General features: G+C 30.6%; 1 protein-coding gene across 1 annotated transcript; it reads left to right on the top strand.

Moving 5' to 3' along the window:
* The first annotated feature begins 13531 nt into the window (after positions 1 to 13531).
* On the top strand, positions 13532 to 14166 carry LOC112708070 (uncharacterized). The gene has a single exon (XM_025760199.3). The coding sequence runs from the start codon at positions 13607 to 13609 to the stop codon at positions 13970 to 13972; it is 366 nt and encodes a 121-aa protein (XP_025615984.1). The 5' UTR covers positions 13532 to 13606; the 3' UTR covers positions 13973 to 14166.
* The last annotated feature ends 8678 nt before the right edge of the window (positions 14167 to 22844 follow it).

Below are 22844 nucleotides of genomic sequence, written 5' to 3'. Positions count from 1 at the left end.
AAGTTTATAATTTTCTTGAGATAACCAATAACTCTTGTTATAGTTTTTCAATATTGATGGTTAGGTTTTTCTATAAACCTTGATAATTTGTACTCAACAAATGCTATATCAAGTCTAGTACAATGCAATGTATATATTAAACTTCTTATAACACTAGCATATTCTAATTGTGCCATAGGTCTTTTCATGTTTTCTTCTAATTTAAGATTAGGATTATAGGGTGTAGTGGATTCTTTAATTATGAGATGATCAAACTTTTCTAATACTTTTTGGATATAATGAGATTGATTTAAAGTAAAGCCAACTTCATTCTTATGCACTTTTATGTCTGATATTGTATCAACTTCATTCAAACCCTTCATCTTGAATTTAGAAGTTAGATACTCCTTCGTTACACGATTTTTTTCTAAATTTGTTCTGATGATTAACATATCATCAACATATAGATAAATGATTACTCTACAATCTTTAGTAAATTTTGAGTAAATACATTTATTCGCACTATTATATGAGAAGCCATTTGATAACACCACTGAATCAAATTTTTCACGTCATTGTTTATGCACTTATTTTAGGCCATACAAAGACTTAATTAATTTACAATTTTTTTTTTCATTTTCGAGTAGCACATGGCCTTCTGGTTGCTCCATATATATTTATTCAATCTTCATTAAGATGTTCATTTAGAAAAATCGTGTTAACATCCATTTGATATATATGAAGCTTGTGAATAGATTCTAATGCTATAAGAGTCCTAATAGAAGTTATTTTTGTCACAGGTGCATTAAAATAGTCTAGACCTTCTTGTTGTCCAAATCTTTTGGCTGCTAACCTTGCTTTAAAGGTTTTGATGAACCATCAGTGTTATACTTTTTTCTAAATACCTACTTACATCCTATATGCTTTGATCTTAGAGGTAAATCAACCAAAACTCAAGTATTGTTTGATAATATTGAGTCCATTTCATTATTTGTTGCTTCTTTCCAAAAAAAGCAGAGTTTCTTGAAGCCATATCCTCTTTGAACGTTTGAGAATCACCCTCTATATTCATCATAATAGGAATTTTGTTTGTCACAGAATTCCTAATTCCTTCTATAAAAAAATGATAGTCTGAGAAGAAATAAAATCTAGACTCAAGTCCTTTTTTTTTTCTTATTCTCAAACTCTTCCTTAATTCAATCAATTCTTTGTCACTTAGATGTTTATTATTTTGATTATTTATTTCTTGTAAAATATTAGTATCATTTTGAGAATATTTTGAACTAGAAGTTAAATCATTGATAAATTTATTTTCAATGAACTCTACCTCTCTTGATTCAACAATTACATTAGACACTAAATCTAATATTGTATATGCTTTAGAATTTTGAGCATATCTTATGAAAGTGCCTTTTATGGCTCTTGACCTCAATTTTGTTCTCTTTTAATCAGGAACTCGATAAAAGGTTACACACCCCCACATTTTCAAATAATTTAAATTAGGTTTTCTTCTTCGATCTCTTTTTGTCTTACTTTGAATCTTTTGAAAACTTTTTTTTTCTTATTGGTGTTATTTTCACCAATATGATTCACTTTAGAACTTTGAGAAAGATATATAGTATCACATTTTCGAGTTTTCTCCTCTATACATATATGCCTTAATAATTTTTCAATTGTGAAGTCCTCATCACCACGATGTAAAAGTTTCTTCCTATAACCATTTCAAGATAAAAGCAATTTAAAATAATTGCTCCAACTTGTAATGATTCAGGGATCATTACTTATAGATTAGAAATCTACTTACAAGAATTTATAATTCATGAATTTAATCCATAACAGGCATAGTATAATTCATAATAAATTCAAAATATTTCATCATAATAAACTTATATGTTCTTTGTCATTTAGTATTGTACTTTTCTTTCAAAGACTTTCAAATCTCCAATGGTTATTGAATTGACATATAGAGATCATAGAGTCGGTCGAATAAAGTATTGAGAATATGACATCGATATGCAAAAGTATCTTCATCTCGTTTCTTCTTCAATTGAACAATCTTTTCTTTCTCTTCCTGTTGAAATTTTCAGCGGCATCGGCAATTGGTGTAGTCTTTGGGTCAATCACATATGCAAGATTGAGAACCGAAATAAGAAACATCATCTTGTCCTTCTAATGGTTGAAGTTCATTCCATCAAAGCAAGCCAACTTGACAAACTCTTGATTCATGACTTTGAACGTGGTGTTTTGATATTGTGCCATCTTTAAGTAATATCTCTCTAAAATTGTTGGATATATAAAGATAGTTTTAAGGCACGATTAGATCACTTTCTTTAGAGAGATATTTGTCCCCACACTTAGTTGTCATAGAATTAATGACAATACTTTTTCATTATACAATGAAACCTAAGAATTTCTTAATTAGCAATAGTAAAAAATTCTAAACTCTCTTGAACAAAAAAAAAATTTCTTAATAATTAAAATACACACTTGATTAAAATACATAATTAGTATGTATAAATAGTGGACAAAGATTTTATTTATATCTATTGTACATAGTAATTATAACTTGTCACGTACATAAATAAATTGTTGTGACTCTTCTATTGTCAATAGGTATATAATGTTTCAAATATACACCATTATTAAAAAATATTTCTTTAGTCAATAAATATCATGTTTCAGACATACACTATTTTTAAAATATTGTGTCTCTTTAATTAATAATACTATATATCATTATTATATAATTGACAATATATAAATAATTAATAATCGTTTATTAATATTAATAATAACATTAATAATAATATTAAATATTAATTATTTAAATTTGTAAATACCTTTTATAAGCATCCGGACCCTAATGTCGTAGGTGGAGGAAGAGAAAAAGGGTATTGAATAGACGGAAACTAATAAAGTAGCCATGAGCAGTACAACGAATTAGGTAAAGCTCACCTGCCAAGAGATGATAGTTACCGACCCTTGACCACTACAAACACAATGATATGAAGGGATTTGTTTGTCACAGGTGGCTAATTAACCATAATTGCGAAGACAAGGGGGAAAAAATAGAACATAAGATCATAATAAGATATGCCCCTTATGTCGTTGGCTCGTTGCAAAAAATAAGGCATGCTTAATTGTCAAATTCCATTGACCCATTTGTTCCTCACCTGCTAAGCATGCATGAGAGGAGGAGGCCCTTAGGGCTCGCACATAATAATTATTACTTTATTAGTATGTACTAGATATAATTCCAAAATAAATTAAATTAATGCTATTATATACACGTATACTTTTTTTCAGTTGCCGGTTGCGGTTTGTATGAAGAAACTGCTCAAAAAACAATGCACAAATATGAAAGGATGTTATATTTAGTAGTATTGTGTATATTTTTATTTTGTAAATAAAATCATATAGCAAGTCTTACACCTTGCCAGTGTTGACTAACATAGTATTATGTATTTAATAATTAATTAAATATAGTTAAGTTTATTCTCGAATTGGGCCACCTAGCTATATATATGCTATGTCGTTATCAACTCTAGATGACAAAACTGAAAAGGGTCTCATCGTCAGTTTTGCATGTGCATAGTGACCAAAAAATCTTGGACGAAATACACGTGAAGAATTCCTGTAGCTATAATACAAACTAAAACCTACTTCTTCCCCTGACCAAAAAAAAAAAACCTACTTCTTCATGAAAAAAAAAAACCCTAAAAAACTAATTCTCGTCAATATTATTCAATTTTTTCCCCATTTCCTCCACTTCTCTGACTATTTTGAATCACCATACTATATTGTAAAATGATATATGTACCATTTTTTATATACATTTTGTACTATAAAAGATATTTTTAATTTTTGTATTCATATTTAAAAATTACTTTAACACCAAAAATAAAAATATACAAAATAAACGTGTATAAAAAATGGCGCATATAATATTTGATCACCAAACCTTTTGTGAAATGAAGTATTGTAAAGTTGAAATGGAGCTTTCAAAGTGAGGAGTGAGGACGATTGGTGAATGAAGCTGCTGAGTAGTGCTCACTCGTGACTCGTGACTTAGCTCTGCCAACTGCCATGATGCCATCCCCTTGATTGAAAATAATATGCGCACACAATACCTGTCAGTTATAACCTACTAAATGCCTAAAGCCCTGATTTTTGAAATTTATCTTCAAACACAAATAATAAAATTATTTAGATTGCAAGGTTTATAACTTTATATACACACACTCACAGAAACACACATATAGAGGATGAGCCTCAATGAGGAGTGGCGATACCCCCCTCCCCTTTCCCCATTTCAATTTTTTTTCATATAAATTATATATAAATTTTAATTTAGTTTTTCTAAAAAAAATTATTCCTTTTTTTATTACGAAATTAACTTGTAATTCCTGCATAAAATTCAACTTAGCTTTGCCTATGCACACACACTAATCCCTTTCAAAAAAAAAAAAACTGAATTTTATTAATCCAAACTACGTATTAGAAACAAGTCAACAATGCACTAAAAAATAATCTTATGAAAGGTAACTTTTCTTATTTTCTTTTGTTTTCGTAATGGATCGTGGCAGAATCCCGGTGATGAACTGAAAGTTGTAGAGTATAGTTATGTTTGGGTCATGCTGGTAAAGACTTTTTTTTTTTAGAGTGAGTGGAAAGTAATCAAGTATAGGCTCATTCTGAAATTTTAGAAATGCAAATTTATTTATTGGATAGATAAAATATTGAAATGTACATGGGCTTGGTTCATATGTCAAAAATTGAAAAAGGATAACTTTTGTTCTAGAAAATACTAAAAGAAAAACACTTTTGGTCAGGAAAACAGGCTTAGTTTTCAAAGTAAGTGAAACCTCCTGGTCCAGTATAGCGCATGTCTGTTAGAATTTTGTGTTTAGTTGAATTTATTAAGCGCAGCGGAAAAGAAGCCATAGCAGTAAATAGGCCAGACCAGATAGTAGAGAAATGTGTGGACCAAAAACTATATATATATAAAAAACTATTTGTATATGAAAATCAATCACTAAAATTAGTCACTAATGTATATGTATATAAATATATGTGTGATTTAATTTATTTTTAATATATATTTATATTTCAATATGTATTTTATACTGATAGTTGATTTTAATGTACATATAGCCTCATTGAAAAAAAAGATATGTCTCAACAGCGGATTAGCAACAAAGAAGAACAAAAAAAAAGATGAAAACTCAAGTGCAGTCGACTTCACGTAAAGTTGATAGTCGAGAGTCGTTAGATGAAAATTTAGTCAAATCAGTCAAATCATCTAACGACTTTCGACTATCAACTTCACGTAAAGTTGATTGCACCTGAGTTTTCACCAATTTTAGAGTATTATTTTGAAAAAGTCCGTTTGTTCATCTGACTTAAAATTTTGTGAGATATTTAAGGGAAAAATAAAAGATGGCAATAAAAATATTCAAGCACCCAGATATTTGATATGTTCTAAACAATGTTCAAAAAATCGAATTGAGAATCAATCATCTAACTGATTTGGTGCGGTCTAAAAATTGATTAGCAATGAATTGGTTAAAAAATAAAAAAAAGTCGGTCGAACAATTAATCAAGCGATTAAACCGATTAATTTTTTACGATTAATGAATTTAAAATAATAAATTATAAAAAATTTACAAATTTATATATTTTATACATAAATATATTTTTTGCTATATCCTACTCAACTAGAATTTAATTAAAATTAAATATTTATTTTAAACTTTTAACTCTATTAGTTTGATAATCAGTTTGATGATCGGTTCGAATTTTTTAACTTTGTTTAAAATTTACAATCTAAAAAAAAAAAGAGAATTATGAAATAAATCTCTAAAAAATTGCGCGTTAAACGTTTTGGTCACCGAAAAAATTTTATTACGTTAAGATTTTTAAATTTTATAAAAGTAAGACATATAAATTTTTTTGTCATATTTTTAAAGACTTATTTGTTTAAATAAAAACAATAGATCTGACTAAGATAAAAATTTATATATTTTATTTTTTATAAAATTTAAAAATCTTAATATAATAAAATATTTTTGGGACGAAAACGTTCACTTATTAATTAATATATCGGGGAGGAAAGTATATTATTCAAAGCCATGAAAATTGGGTTTCACCCACATGCAGTGCAAATAAATCGAATGGTCCCATTTGATTGGATTTTGTTCTTGTAACTTAAATAAGTTAAACAAAAAACAAGAAAGAAAACAAAAGGCAGGAACTGCTTAAATAAAGGAGTAGTTCCACTTAAGACGATTCTCAAACTCTTTCTAAAGAGAGGGAAGCTCCACTTAATTGAGTTGTAATCTTATCGTCATTTTTGTCATAATGTCCGCTACCGTGTTTGCATATCTCATAATCAAAGTAAAGTCAACTCACCAATTCCAATGTATGATATCCTTTATTTTGAGCACCAATGGATCAATAAACTGATAACTATCTTGATAATTAGTAACAAAATTAAACGCCTCCACACAATCCCATAAATAACATCTCGTTGACCCACATTTCAAGCTAAGAGATAACATCTCCAAATAGCAAAGAATTTTCCTTAAAGAATATATTACTCTCAGTCATTCTCAAACATGCACTTTACCAACACCCATTACAATATCTGATAACACAAGCAAAACTAACACTATCACAAAAATCAGAATAACTAGTATCACAATTAACCTTAAAAGTACCTATAGATGGAGGATTGTAAGAACCACTTAGAATAGAGGGGAGAGACATACATTGTAATTCAAAAACAGTCCTAAGTTCTTTTTCTAAAGTTAAAGCCATACAAATCACATTTTTTTAGAGGCCAAGTTGATAGGAATAAAACACAATTTCCTACTTGCAAGAATTAGAGGAGCAACAATATCCACTCACAACAAGTATTAACACCAGCATAATAATATCCAATAGCAGCGAAAAAATCACATAAACCAGAAATTAGAGATGAGCTAACACAGCAAAATTTTTAATGTGAAAAACCTCCTCAATGAGAGAAGTAAAAACTACGAGTCACCAAGACCAACAAAATAATTTCACTATGATGAAAAATAGGGTACAAGAGAGTCACAAATTACTGCACAAAACGTGCATACAATAAGCCAAACAATCCAAGCTTTAAAGCTTTCAAAACAAGAACAAGAAGATGAAAATACCACAAAAACAGAGCTACTGTGCGTGGCCAATATCTCCAGCTACAGACATCGAATTGAAGATCCGAACGGTGAAATAAAAGAACCAGATGTAGAACACACTGTCTAAATTTGAGCTCGATCCAACGGTTAACGAATCTGCAGCGACCAATTTACAGAGACAGCTTTGTGTATGTGCAAAAATAACTTTCTCTCTTCTTTTCTTTCCAGTGTTTTGTGTTCTCCTTTCAAAATGACCTCTCTCACTCAACTATAACTCACGTCAGCCACTTCAACTATTCATGGGTTTGGATACTAACATTTGGATTTTTTCTCCACATAGGAAGGGAGCCCAAAATCTCAACAAATCTCCCTCAAACGACTATGTGAAGGTAACCGCCAATCCGGCGATTAAGCAACAAACTTCAAACTTCCATCTTGGTAATGCCTTGGTCATCATATTAGAACCATTCTCATCAGTATGAACCTTTTCAAGTTCCAATAACTCAGCATCCAAAACATCACATATCCAATGATACCTCACATCAATATGATTGGATCGAGAATAAAAAGTAAAATTTTTACCAAGATGTATAGCACTTTGACTATCACAAAACAATACATACCGCTCTTGAGTAAATCCGAGTTCTTTTAAGAATTTCTTCATCCAAAGCATCTCCTTACACTCTTCGGTGATGGCAATAAACTCGGTTTCGGTAGTAGACAAAGCAACACATTTTTGCAATCTAGATTGCCAAGACATAGTTCCACCTGCAAAGTTGATCAAGAAGCCTAAAATGGACCTTCTAGAATCAATATCTCCTGCCATGTCTGAGTCAGTGTAACCAACTAGAATAGGCTTATCACTTTCATAACACAACTTCATATTAGAAGTACCACGAAGATATCTCATTATCCATTTTACAGCATTCCAATGCTCTCTTTTGGGGTTTGAAACAAAACGACTAACACAACCAACAGCATGAGCTATATCCGGTCTTGTGCACACCATAGCATACATTAAACTATCCGCGGCTGATGCATATGGAACTTTTTCCATGTCTTTCTTCTCTTCATCACTTGATGGACTTTGGTTGCAACTCAATTTGAAGTGTGTAGCAAGAGGAGTACTAACGGCCTTTGCTTTCTCCATTTGAAACCTGTGCAACATTGTCTTTATGTATTTCTCCTGTGACAACCAAAGTTTCTTCTCCTTTCTATCACGCTCGATTCTTATACCAAGAATCTCCTTTGCTGGCCCAAGGTCCTTCATTGCAAATGACATTGCAAATTGCTTCTTCAACATATCAATCCTAGAAGCATTATGACCAACAATAAGCATGTCATCAACATATATCAAAAGGATAATAAAATCATTACTAGCAAAATGTTTAACAAATATACAATGATCAGAAGTAGTCTTCTTGTAGCCTTGTTCTGCCATAACAGACTCAAACTTCTTGTACCATTGTCTTGGAGCTTGCTTCAAGCCATATAAGCTCTTCTTCAGTTTGCAAACATGATCCTCTTTACCTTTTACCTTGAAACCTTCAGGTTGTTCCATGTAAATTTCATCCTTAAGATCACCATGAAGGAAAGCAATTTTCACATCCATCTGCTCTATCTCTAAATTAAGACTTGCAGCCAAACTCAAAACAGTTCTAATAGAAGATCTTCTCACAACAGGTGAAAAAATTTCATTATAGTCAACCCCTTTTTTCTGCATGTAGCCCTTGACCACCAGTCTAGCCTTGTACCTTGGACATTGAGAATTTTCTTCATGCTTCAACCTATAAAAACCCACCTGTTCTGCAAAGCTTTCTTCCCTTTTGGCAACTTCATAAGCTCAAATGTTTGATTATCATGCAAGGATTTTATTTCAACTTGCATTGCATCAAACCATTTCTTATTGTCGTTACCTTCCATAGCTTCCTTATAACATTTAGGTTCTCCCCCATTAGTCAAGGTCACATATCCATTAGTAAATGTTACATACTCATTAGAAGGATACCTCATTAAAGGTCGTCGTTCTCTAGTAGACCTCCTAGGATGAAAACCTGGAGAATCTTTTGGTAGCTCAGGTTGATTATCAGCATCATCATCAATTGGAGCATCAATCGGATCTCATATCTCCTGGTGATTAGGAAGCAAAGGCTCATTTTGCTACATATGCTCATGATCTTGATTCTCTACTAGTTCTGACAAAGGAAGAGGCTGAACTGGATCTACATCAGTCAAGTCACTACTCTCTCACTATCTTGTCTTCACATCCAACTTGGACCTCTCATCCTTTGGAACATGAACAAATGCTTTGCATCCAAAGACTCTTGAGTGACCATACGAGACATCTTTGCTCGACCAAATATGATCCAGAACATCATTATCTAAAGCAATTGTAGGACTCAGATTAATCACATGAGCCACTGTAAGTAGCGCTTCACCCCAAAAGGCTTTAGGTAGCTTAGCTTCAGTAAGCATACACCTAACTCTTTCAATCAATGTTTTATTCATTCTTTCTGCCAAACCATTCAATTGAGGTGTTTTAGGAGGTGTCTTTTCACCAATACTCACCACCATTATCAATGCGAATACATTTAAGCTTTTTACCTGTTTGCCTCTTAACCAAAGCTTGGAATTGTTTAAACTTTTCCAAAGCTTGGTTCTTTGTTTTCAAAGCATAAGTCCAAAGCTTTCTTGAATGATCATCAATAAAAGTAATAAAATAAATAACTCCACTAAAAGACCGTACCTTCAAATAATCACAAATATTGGAGTGCACCAATTCCAAGAAATATGATTTTCTTGAAGGTTTATGCTTTTTGAAGGATAATCTTCTTTGTTTGCCAGCCATGCAATGAGAACATTTCTCCAACTCTGCATTCTTCAAACCGGAAAGAGCATCCTTTCGAGCCAAACAATTAAGTTCTTTTTCACTAATATGACTAAGTCGTCTGTGCCACAAGCAACAAACTTCTTTACTTTCAATTGCATTCACACTACCTCTTGCAATCATGACATGCATCACATACAAACTTGAAGTACCTTTTTCTTGAGCCACCACTAAGTTGCCTTTGGTAAGCTTCCATTGTCCAAAGCCAAAAGTATTTACAAAGCCTTCATTATCAAGCCTTTTAACTGAAACCAAATTCAAGCAAACATCTGGAGCATGTCTAACATCTTTGAGTAGCAGCTTCAGTCCCATATTAGTCTCAAGACAAACATCTCCTACACCAATAACTTTGGCCAAGCCATCATTACCCATCTTAAGCACTCCAAAATTACCTGGAGTATAAGAAGTGTAGAACTCATTCTTCAGTGTAATATGTATTGAGGTGCCACTATCAATTACCCAGCTGAACTCATCATCAGAAACAAGATTGACCTTGTACTCATAATCAGCAATATCAATAGTAAGAAGATCATCTGAAATAGAAGATACACGATCATTACCACTATCATCCTTCTTTTCTTGCTTACTTTTGTTTTTCTTGTTCCAAAGATAGCAATATTTTTTAACGTAACCTATTTTATGACAGTAGTAACACTCAACACTCTTGTATCTTCCCTTGGATTTGCTCCTGCTTTTACCTCTACCCTTTTGAACTCTATTTTGATTTTATCCCCTGGTTTTAGTGACTAACATTTCAGAGTATGACGAAGAATTCTGCGTCTTCCTTCTCATCTCTTCATTTAAAATGTCACCTTTAACAAGTTGCAGGCTCACTTTACCATTCGGAGCAGAATTAGTAAGAGGGATACGAAATGTCTCCTAAGAATCTGGTAGAGTATTTAGCAACCACAATCCTTGAACCTCATCTTTAAACTTGATTTCCGTGCTTGACAACTGATCCAGAACACCTTAAAATTCATTCAAGTGATCTAATACTTATGACCCCTCCTTGTATCTCAAATTCATCAACATATTCAACAGGTACAATTTATTATTGCCAGACTTGGAAGCATACAAGGATTCAATTTGATTCTACAAAGCCCTAGCATGAGTCTCATTAGCAATGTGATTGTAAACATTATCATCCACCCATTGCCTAATAAAATCACAAACTTGTTGGTGTTCAAACTCCCATTCTTCATCTGTTTTAGATTTTGGTTTTTGTGTAGAAAATACGGATAAATGTAGATTTTTTTACAAACAACAAATCTTTCATTTTTCCCTTCCATAGATGATAATTAGTGTCATTCAAACTTATCATCCTAGTAGAGTTATTTGCCTCCATCTTTCAAGCAAGTTATAACCAAATACCCAAAACTAAGCTCTGATGCCAATTGATAGGAAAAAAATACAATTGCCTACTTGCAAGAATTAGAGGAGCAACAATATCCACTCACAATAAGTATTAACACCAGCACAATAATACCCAATAGCAGCGAAAAAATCACATAAACCAAAAATTGGAGACAAGCTAACACACCAAGATTTTTAACGTGGAAAACTTTCTCAATGAGAGAAGTAAAAACTACAAGTCACCAAGACCATAAAATAGCTTTACTATGATGAAAAATAGGGTACAAGAGAGTCACAAATTACTGCACAAAACGTGCATACAACAAGCCAAACAATCCAAGCTTCAAAGCTTTTAAAACAAGAACAAGAAGAAGAAAATACCACAAAAACAGAGCTACTGTGCATGGCCAATATCCCCAACTACAGATATCGAATCAAAGATCTGAATGGTGAAATCAAAGAACCAGATGTAGAATATACTATCCAAATTTGAGCTCGATCTAACGGTTAACGAATCTGCAGCGATCAATTTACAAAGATAGCTTTGTGTATGTATAAAAATAACTTTCTCTCTTTCTTTCTCTCTAGTGTTTGGTGTTCTCCTTTCAAAATGACCTCTCTCACTTAACCCTAACTCACCTCAGCCACTTCAACTATTTATGGGTTTGGAGACTAACATTTGGGCTTTTTCTCCACATAGGAAGGGAGGCCAAAAACCCAACACAAGTCTCATGATGATTAAAGATGTCACTATTCCTTAATCTGATTTGTTCAGTCACATGTAACACAAATAAGTCACATGTAACACAAATACTTATATGTACCAATCGGATCATCCAATTTGAAGCTTTTAAGTAAAAAATATTAAAAGAATTAAATCAGATCTTCTAATTTGTAACTCAAAAAATTAAAAATCATATTTTATAAAATCAAACTCTCTGATTTGTATATTCTAAAATTATAAAATTTAAATTAGACACTCCAATTTATAACAAAAAATAAAAAATCATGTTTTATGAAAATACACATTTTAATTTATGTACTCTTAAATTTTAAAATTCAACTTCCATCAAATCGGACCATCCAAATTTATTACAAATTTTATTATTATTTAAATCGTACGGTCCGATTTATTAATTATAATTTTAAAATTACACTCCATATTAAAGAAAAATATGCAAGCTATCCATTCCTATAGATAATATATATATATATATATATATATATATATATATATATATATATATATATATATATATATATATATATTTTGTTTATTTTTAAAAAATTAACTCAAAAATATCCAACACAATATTTTTTAAAAACTTATTTAAATTTAGGTATTATCTACTATGCTTAAATTTTTACACTACATGATACAAATATAAAAAATAAGGTCTATACTTTTATTTCTCATTTTTTAAGTAAGTTAGGCACTAATTCTTTAGCCACCATAAAATTCTCCTTAAATTTATACTAAAAAATAGAAGGCGTGGAGCGTGGTCATTGGGCACGTGTTGAACACAATGTTGGCAGTGTTATACCAAAAGTCACATGATTACACGAGGCATATAGAAAAAAGGAAGGGTATGACACTATCACCCTCAAATAGAATCAAGGAATAAATCTTATGATAAATCAAAGTGGGTGGTGGAATAGTATTATTCCCTATATGAAATCAAAAATTGTCAATAATGCATTCATTCACAGAAATTAGAACGTGGAATACATCGAGGAAGACATGGCAATTTGCCATCAATTCCCCCCTTCACCACGGAAACTTCTTCCAAAGTTGCCATGTTGCCATCCTCCCTTGATATTTGATAAAAAGACGAACTCTGCATGTCAATTCCCAATTTCCCATAGATAGAGACCTTCTTGGCTTCTTGTCCAATAGCTCTTATCTTCTTTGTCATGTTGTCATCCTCCAAAAAGCCCAATAAAAAGCCCAGGCCCAATAAGACACGTTCCACGTCAATAACACGCAAGGCCCCTTCCTTAATCCGTCAAACTTGAAAAAAAAGGTCATAAAAAAAGCGTGTTTGAGTGAACCCCACACCGACCAACGCTCTTTCCATGTAAGAATGCCACGTGCCCAATCTTATCCTCTTCCTCTTATCAGGCTATAAAAGCGCACGGCATGAGGCAGTTGAAGCCTAGAACAGTTACCAAAAATACAAATCCCTAAACAGAAAAAAAGCACACAGATCAAATTCCCAAAATGGCAGCCACCGTGACTCCTATTCGCGCTGTCGGAATCCAAGCAAGTGCCGCCTCCGACCGCCGTAAATCCGATCCCGACCGCCGAAGAAGCTCCAACGCCAACTGGTGGACCCCGCTGTTCGGTTGGTCCTCCGAACCTGATTACATTGATACAAACAACAAAGCGACCAGTCGGTCGGATTCGAACCTGGCGGTGACGGAGGCGAAGTCTTCGAGACCACGGTTCGCCGGCGGGTTCACAGAGGAGAAGGCGAGGCAGCTCCGGATGATGACGACGGGGACAGAGACCTTTCACGACACCATGTATCATTCCGCCATCGCTTCTCGGCTCGCTTCCGATTTCAATCTCTCCTCCGAACAGTGACTTCTCCGGCGCTGGCAGCAGCTTATCCTCCTTTTCTTTCTGTACCTTTTTTTTTAATTTGTGGATCTGTCAGGTTTTAGTGTTGACGCATGGTGATGAACCGGACTTGTTTTAGATAATTGTAAAATTTGATGTTAGTGGTGTATATACTAAGGATCTTATGATTATAATCATAAATTTAGTAATTTGATAAATGTGGAATGCTTATTGATTAGAGCATCAAGCGTAGTGTAGCTCGCATCGCATGTCAGCGTTATCCATTTTCTAAAATAGTCGGTGCGTCAGATCTGACGCGAACGTCTTGTTAGCTGACAACAATTGGGTAAACCTTAGAAGCAATTATTATTATTAGGATTTAACTGAGACACATAATAAGTTTATCGAAAATTTTAAATATTTTTATTTGATAAATATAAAATAAATACATTAAAAATTTAAATTTTTTATATTTTAATAAAAAATTTTAATATATTATTTTATATATGCCCTTAGACGTATGTTAACTAAATCATTATTATTATAACAAAAGTGGAAATTACTCATCAGCGACTTTGGTTATTGCACAAGTTTACTTAGCTTCAAGGTTGTGGATCCCAGCGCCAATATCGATTAAGTTGAAGCATGATGAGGTGGAGGCGGTTGAATGGGTAACGATTAGAAATGTGGAGTATGAGTGCGTAATACGTGAGGAATCTGAATTTTGAAATTCAACATGCTGTCTCCTGAAGCATCTATAGGGAATATTATATGCGGAGGCGCTGGGGTCTCTGTTTGATAGTAACAATGTTAGTTTTATCGAATAAAATACAGTAAATAATAGGAAAAACCTTGAACATCCATGTTTCGGTTTATATATTTATTAACATAATTAAAATTATTGAAATATCGATTTACCTCGTATATTTAAAATTCTTCCTAAATAATAATAGTGTCTTGCCCCTTCAGTATGCCTATAATGCGCCAAGGAATCTGGTGATTGTTGCTGCGATTTTGATTGGAATTGAGATTTCTGGATGTGCACACTGCACACTATATTTCAGTGTCTTCTGGCTTTGATGGATTTCAGAATTTTCTGGAAATTACAATGGATTTCAGAATTTTCTGGAAATTACAAATAAACCATTTGGACAGATTATAATTAACGGCTAAAGTAATAAATTGGTCTTTTATATTTGGGTGTACTTTTGTTTTGGTTCTTAAAATTTTTTTTTGGTGTCTAAACAAGGAAAGAAACAAAGCAAAAACTATCCTAAATCCGAGCGGATGATTCGTTGAAGATCAACACAAGGCTCAGACCAAATAACATGATTAGAGTTATTCTTGGCACTATATTTAGCCATCCAATCCGCAGCTCTATTTGCTTCTCGGGACACCCATTCAACGTGAACAAGCCAAGGACGAGATAAAAGCTCCTGAATCTTGTGAACCAAATCTGTTACTTCAGATGAATACCCACTTGTAAGCTCATGCATGATGGGCAGAATGTCAAGGCAATCCGTTTCACATATAATATCCCTCAAACCGCAATCCCAAGCTAAAACCAGCCCCCTCCAAGCAGCAAATAATTCACATCTGATTATAGACCAAGGGGGAATGCTTCCAGAGCAGCCCGAGATCCAATCTCCCTTAGAATCTCTAATAATACACCCAAATCCCGCTAAATTTGAATCCATATACAAGCTTGCATCACAATTAACTTTAAAACTATTACCTACCGGTGGTTCCCAACACAGGCAATTTCGGAGAGACCTAAAGGCATTGCTTCGATTCCTGTAAACCTGTAAGTCCTTGGCGGTAATTCTGGCCAAGGCAACAACCTTGTGGTCTGTCCAAGGGTTGTCAGTATTGAATATGTCATTGCACCTATGTCTCCATACCCACCAAAGTCCTGCACCAAAGGACGCCTCACTTAATTTAAAGTATCTTAATTGAAAAAAATTTTTTTCACTTAATTTTATTGTAGTAAAGTCAAAATTAAATAATTAATAGAATGTCATGCATAATAACAGTAGAAAATAAGGTTGATAATCTGGCGAATAAAAACAAGCTCTAAAGGTACACAATTAATCGTAGATGTATCATCAATACATTTATTTATCATTCTCCTTAGTTTTATAAAAATTATTTCATTTAAATCGTAAAAAAATGATAAATAAATAAAATTGATCCATTCACAGTTAATTTTGTGTCTTTAGAATCTCTAAATTATTAACCTTATATTTGTATTGCCGTTACGTAAAATATTTTATTAATTATTTAATTTTTACCTCATAATCAAACTACATTAAAATTAAATAATATTTTTTAAATTCAAATAAAACACTTTAAATTTTAAAAACTAAAACAGAATTACATCTAAAATATAAAAAATTAATTTAATACTTTATCCTAAATTAATATATTCATGTATTCTCAATTTGTAAACGGTGATATTACCTTTTTAGTTTTTACTTTCTTTTTTTTCCCCTCCTGGTCTGGCTTTATATCATATTTCGATAACCAGTAACTTACACATCGGAACATGCTACAGGCAGGCTGTATCCGGATTCACTTGTAGTTTAACTAATCAACAAAGCAGAAAAATCATAGGCCAATATTTTGAATTTGAATATTTTATCTTTTATTATTGTTAAAAAAAAGGTTTGCAACTTTAGTAGTAAATTACTGATTTTTTTTATATGAAAGTAAAAGTAGTGATATATTTTAACATTGTAATTTTTAATATTTTTAAAAAATATAAAAAATACACAAATTAAAAGGTTCGATTTCTATACTTTAAAATTTTTATTTTTTTTAATAGAAATCTTTCGATCCAATTTCATAAATCGGACGATTTAATTTCTTTACTTTTCACAAATCGAACAATTCAATTTTTATTTATCTAATTAAATACATTTAAAAATAATACTTCATCAACCCACATTTTAAAAAAATGCCCTTACTAGTTCAATATCAAAAACAAAATCTGTTAGTGGATGCGGTGCGGAGCAAAAGCAATAAGCAGCAATTGATGAAAACTATGACCTATTTTGGTATGGAAAATATTAAATAACCAGCATTCTTAAATCTGAATCAATATTTAACCAATTCTCCATTTTTTTAATCAAATATATTAGTCCTTATCATTTCTCTTTGTAATACTGTGACATTTTTTAAATATAGTATTCTCTTATGTAATGAAATAATATAAAATTGCTCTAACTCAAGGGTAAAAAAAAAAACTATACAAGGCTACAAGCACACCGAAAACACGAGTGGTATTACTATTACACACTTGACGCTACACAGAACACAAGCGGTATTTATTTATTTTGGGTAGGAGGTAAGAACACGCAAGTAGTATGTGGTTTTGTTCATCGAAAAATATTTTCGATAAAAATAAATGATTCAAAATGATAAAACGGTTGAAGACATAAGCAGTGATTAAAAAAAAAACGCATGTGTAAACATTAAATAGAGGTTTTCGGCGCAGATTCGATTTCAAAATCTTTCGATAAATAAAGCAAGTTGAATCGAATAAGGTACTCGAGTTAGATGATCGAAATAAGTTATTCGAATAAGTGATTCGAGTAATTATGGTAATGGAGAAGTTATAGGCTTCCGTGATGCAAAAAAATCATGAGAAACGTTTAAGCGGGAACGGTTACCAAGGAGAATGCATTCAAGACTGTAATTTTGTAATTAATTGTAATTAATTGGCAGTTACCTAAAGTGAATTATAAATACTAGGAAGTTTTAGGGAATAAGGGTTGGAACTTTGAACTCAAAAAAATACTCAAGCACACTCATATTTCAAGAAATTTCTGAGTTTGCAATCGAATTAACTTTTCTGTAGGATTCCTTTCATGTTTTTCACTCTTTCAATTTATTCATTTGTAAAGTTTACATTTCAAGTAAATTTACATTCAAAGTCTTCTTTACTTATTTGCCTAATTTACGTTTCAGTATCTTTAAATTTTCATGTCAAAGTCTTTTGGCTGCTTTCTTTCAATTTCAATGTAAATCTTTTTTTATTTTCTGCCCATTTTCTTTTTAAAAACTTTATCTTTTTATCTCTTTTATTGATTTACAAATTTTATCTTGTTTTATTCTCAAGACTCAACTAATCGAAAATACTTTGATACACTTTTAAAAAATTAGTACCTATAAAGAGGAGTAAGTTTCGTTCTCAAACCACTAGATATCGAACCACCATCGATTTGCTAAAAATCGACAAAATAAATTTTTTTTATAAGTTCTATGATATCTTTATTGTGGTACTTAAATTGCTTAACTTACCTTTTAAAATAAAAAATAAAATATTTAAAATAAAAAATAAATTATATAAAATTTATTAAATATTATTTATTCATCCGTTTTAATAACTTAAGTATAATATGATAAGCACCATAACATTCATTTTTTTTATTAATATTTAAGGTTACATTAGTCTTTAAGAAAAGCATCTTATGTCCCACATGATTTTAAAACTCAAGGACAAACACCGGGTCTATTTTACTTATCAAACATAAAAGAAGTTTTTATACTTTTAAAATAATTATCCTTGAAAAAGATCTAGCAAATTATGTATTTTTTTTTTTTGGTGCCAGCAAATTATGTATATAAATCAGAAGAATACAACAGTCGAAGGGTATAAGAAGTCTGAAATGACCATGGGAAGAAAACAACTGGCCTACATCTAAGACACGCACAAAAATATTATTAGAAGGAAAAAAAATCCCACCGATCAACTTCTAAGGGTAGTATGGGTAAGTCAAGTGCAAGTGTGCAACCACAGGGGAAGTCAACAATTGAAAATAGTCTTAATCGGTCGTCCTTGTTTGGGCTAAAGAACACGCTCTCTTTCTTTTTCCGGGTCATGATCACTCAGCTCGATCTTGCAAAGTGGACATTTTGCAGGCCACCCACAAAATAACAAATATTTTACTGCCCGTCATAACAACACAAGTTTGAAGGCCCAAAGACCTTCATTTTTGGATATAAAATATAAAAATATACCTTGTTATAAAATAATTCAAATAAATAATCAAAATGATACCTAAAAATTTATATTATTTCATAAGATGTTATCGATAAATAGGCTCCGAAAGATTTAAAATATGACAAAAAAATTAGATATTAAATATATATTTTCAAAAAAAATTTTAGAGATAATTTTGATACAAATTTTTATAATCATTAATAGAAAATAAAATATTTTATCTTTAAAATTTAATAATTTTATGTTAAGTAAATTTTCTAAAAGTTTCTTTTATTGTGAATGACCATATTTCTTTAAAAAAAATAAAATCAAATAAAAATCAAATTTTGTTTCAAATTTTTTTTATACACATTTTAAATATTTATTCAAATTTTATCACAAAAATTCAGATCGAATGAATAAGTCATTTGTTAAATACAAAAGTTTTTTTTGTCACTTTCAAAAATATAATAATTATTGCTTATTTTTATCGTATTTTTAAATCATTCAAAGGTTGTTTCATCAATAACATCTTTTAGGACCTTTCTATTTGAATCTTTTCAGTACCAGATTGATAGTTAATCCAAAATAATTTTTATTGTAGACGTTTTATCATGGAACATCATTATACATAATGAAATATGGAATATGGATGTCTTATCATAATGGAGTATGAAATATTATCAATTAATAGGACATAGATTTTCATAATGTGTTTTCACTAATTAGTAAGTAAGTTAGGTGAATAATATCCTACTATTATTTATTTTGAAACCTTTATCTACAAATAGATTCTAAAAAGAAGGTTTCATGAGATACCAAAAATAATATATAGCAGATAACACACATAGCTATCTGTCTCATGTAGTTTTTTGACTCCTTTGAGAAGAATATTGTATATGCAATATTAGTGTGAATGTGTTATGTTATATTGAGTGATACATATTGAGAATTAATAACAAAGTTTTCTTACTCTCTCTTACAATTTTCTAGCTCTATTTTTATCTATCCATCTTAATTTCGTAACATGTTATCAGCAGAGAGACTCTTAAGGTAAAAATTTTTAATTATGTCAAATCTTTTTCATTTGGAATTTGAACCACTTCATATTTCTAGAAAAAATTATTTATCATAGATTGTAAATGTTGAATTCACCTTGACTTAATGGGTTTCACTAATGCTATTAAGAGGCAAACAATAATACAATGCTACGACAATAATTTTTCTTCGTCGTCATCTTGACTAAAGATTAAAAAATAAATATCTTACTATAAAAAATCCAGCAAAACTATGAAAGAGCCTAGAGAAAAGGAATTATCACCAAAGATCGGTGATTCTTCCAAATGTCCAATATAAATGGCTATATTTACGATTACAGAATTTTAAATCTGTTGCGAAATATAATTCTGCAATGTTCAAAATAACTTCATAACTAAAATTATGTGGGAAAAATATTACTGATAAAGATATATTGAAAAAAATATTTTTAACCTTTCATATATTGAATATGCTCCAGCAGCAACAATATCAAGAAAAGGTATTTACAAAATATTCTAAATTAATTGTATGTCTTCTTATGACAGAGTAGAATAAAGAATTGCTCATGAAAAGTTATGAAACTGACCCCTCTAGCTCTGCTCAATTTTTCTAAATGAATGTGATACATTGTAATCCTAAAGTTAACAAAAATCACTACTTCAATAATAAATATGATAAAAGAAAGAAGAAAAGATTCTTCAATAATAAAAGATCCTACAAAAAGTGAGATAATAAAAAAAATAGACACAACAAGAATATAAAAACTAGATGTTATCATTATGGTGGTAAATGTCATCGGTCACGTACTTATCGTATGCCAAAACATTTAATTGCACTTTACCAAATATCTTTAAAAGGGAATGAAAAAAGATAGAAACTAATTTTATTTCAAAAGATGCTCCCACTACAACTCATTATAATATGTCTAATTTCTTTAAAAATGTTAAAGGAAGTATTGGTCATTTGATCAATAATAGAAATATTGAATATTTTTTTTCTTGTTATATGTTTGATTTTTATATGTTAATGTATATTTTTATTTATTTATATTTAAATATATTTATCTTTAAATTTGTCCTTCTATATAAGGTTTAAAGAATAAATAAATAAATTTTTGCTATTATAATATGTGTACAATAAATAAAATAGTTTTGCAAATAAGAATGATTCAACTCATTACATTAACAAAATTATGGAATTATGAATTTCAAAAGAAAATTAATTTTAAAGATAAATCATATGTTGAATTTCATTTTCACATGTTCTTTATGCTTTCTTGCGAAGAAAATGATAAAGATTTAAGAACAGACACTTGTCTTGCGAATAGTGCAAGTACATATACTTTTTTTAAAAGCAAAATTTATTTTGCTAACTTTATCTACGAAGAGGCAAGTGTTGATACCATTATTGATAAAAGTAAAATAATTGATAGCTCTAGAAGAACTGTTATTTTTTTTGGAGGAACAAAACTCATTATAGAAAAATGTGTTATTTATCTACAAAGTCTCAAAAGAATTTATTAAGATTTAATGATATCCGTAAGAATGGATATTGTATTAAGACAATAAATGAGGATAACAATGAGTTTTTTTGTATTACGAATTGTGATTCAAATAAGCAAGTCATATTAAAAAAATGCATATGCTTTTTTTTGGTATATATTATACTCATATTAGTGCAATTGAATCACATGTTATAGTAAATCAGAAGTTTACTAACCTAAATGAATTTATCTTTTGGCATAATCGATTAAGTCACCCTGAAATAACAATGATGTGAAGAATAATTGAAAACTCACAAGGACATTCATTGAAGAATCCTAAAATTCTTCCATCCAAAGAATTATGTTAAGTTGTATGTTCTCGATAAAAACTAATTATAAGATTATCAGCAGTAAATATTAGATTTAAATCCCCTGAATTCTTTGAACGGATTCAAGGTGATATATGTGGACCAATTCATCCACCATTTGAATTTTTTAGATATTTTATGGTCTTAATAGATGCATCTTCAAGATAGTCTCATGTGTGCTTATTATCATCTCACAACTTGTCGTTTGCGAAACTACTTGCACAAATTATAAAATTAAAAGCACAATTTATAGTAAATTCAATCAAAACAATTTGTCTTAATAATGTTGGTGAATTTACCTCTCAAGTCTTTGTAGCTCATGTTCATACATAAAATAGGCTAGCAGAGTCACTTATTAAACGACTCCAGTTAATTGCTAGACCCTTACTTATAATAACGAATCTCTCCATTTCTACTTCAGGGTATGTTATTTTATATAATACAGTACTTATTCATTTATGGGTAACAATTTACTAAAAATTTTCTCTTTTACGATAGGCTTATGGCCAATAATTAAATATATCCCATTTGAGAATATTTGGATGCATGATATATGTTACAATTGTTTCATTTAATCATACCAAATTCAATTCCAAAAAAAAATTAGAAATATATATTGGATATAATTCTCCTTTTATTATGAAGTATCTAGAGACTAGAGATACAAATAGGTGATGCATTTAAAGCTCAGTTTACATATTATCACTTTCATGAGACAATGTTTTCAACATTAAGAAGAGAGAATAAACACCTCACAAAAGAGTTGAGTTGAAATTCATTATGATTAATACATTTGGATCCTCGTACGAGACAATGTTAATTGGATGTTCAAAAAATTATACATTTGTATAAAATTACAAATTTATTGTGTGATGTATTTTTCAATATAAAAAGAATAACAAGATCTTATATCCTATCTGAAAATGATCCATTTTAAATTGATGTCATTGTTGGATAAATGATCAATAGTAAAAACACATGTCAAAAGTGTGGCAGATCAGTCAATTCTAAAGATAAAAATTC

Source organism: Arachis hypogaea, chromosome 1 (genome assembly GCF_003086295.3).
Source record: "Arachis hypogaea cultivar Tifrunner chromosome 1, arahy.Tifrunner.gnm2.J5K5, whole genome shotgun sequence".
Classification (NCBI taxonomy): domain Eukaryota; kingdom Viridiplantae; phylum Streptophyta; class Magnoliopsida; order Fabales; family Fabaceae; genus Arachis; species Arachis hypogaea.
The sequence above is the reverse complement of the archived record's forward strand: the minus strand, read 5'-3'. Positions and strand labels throughout refer to the sequence as shown.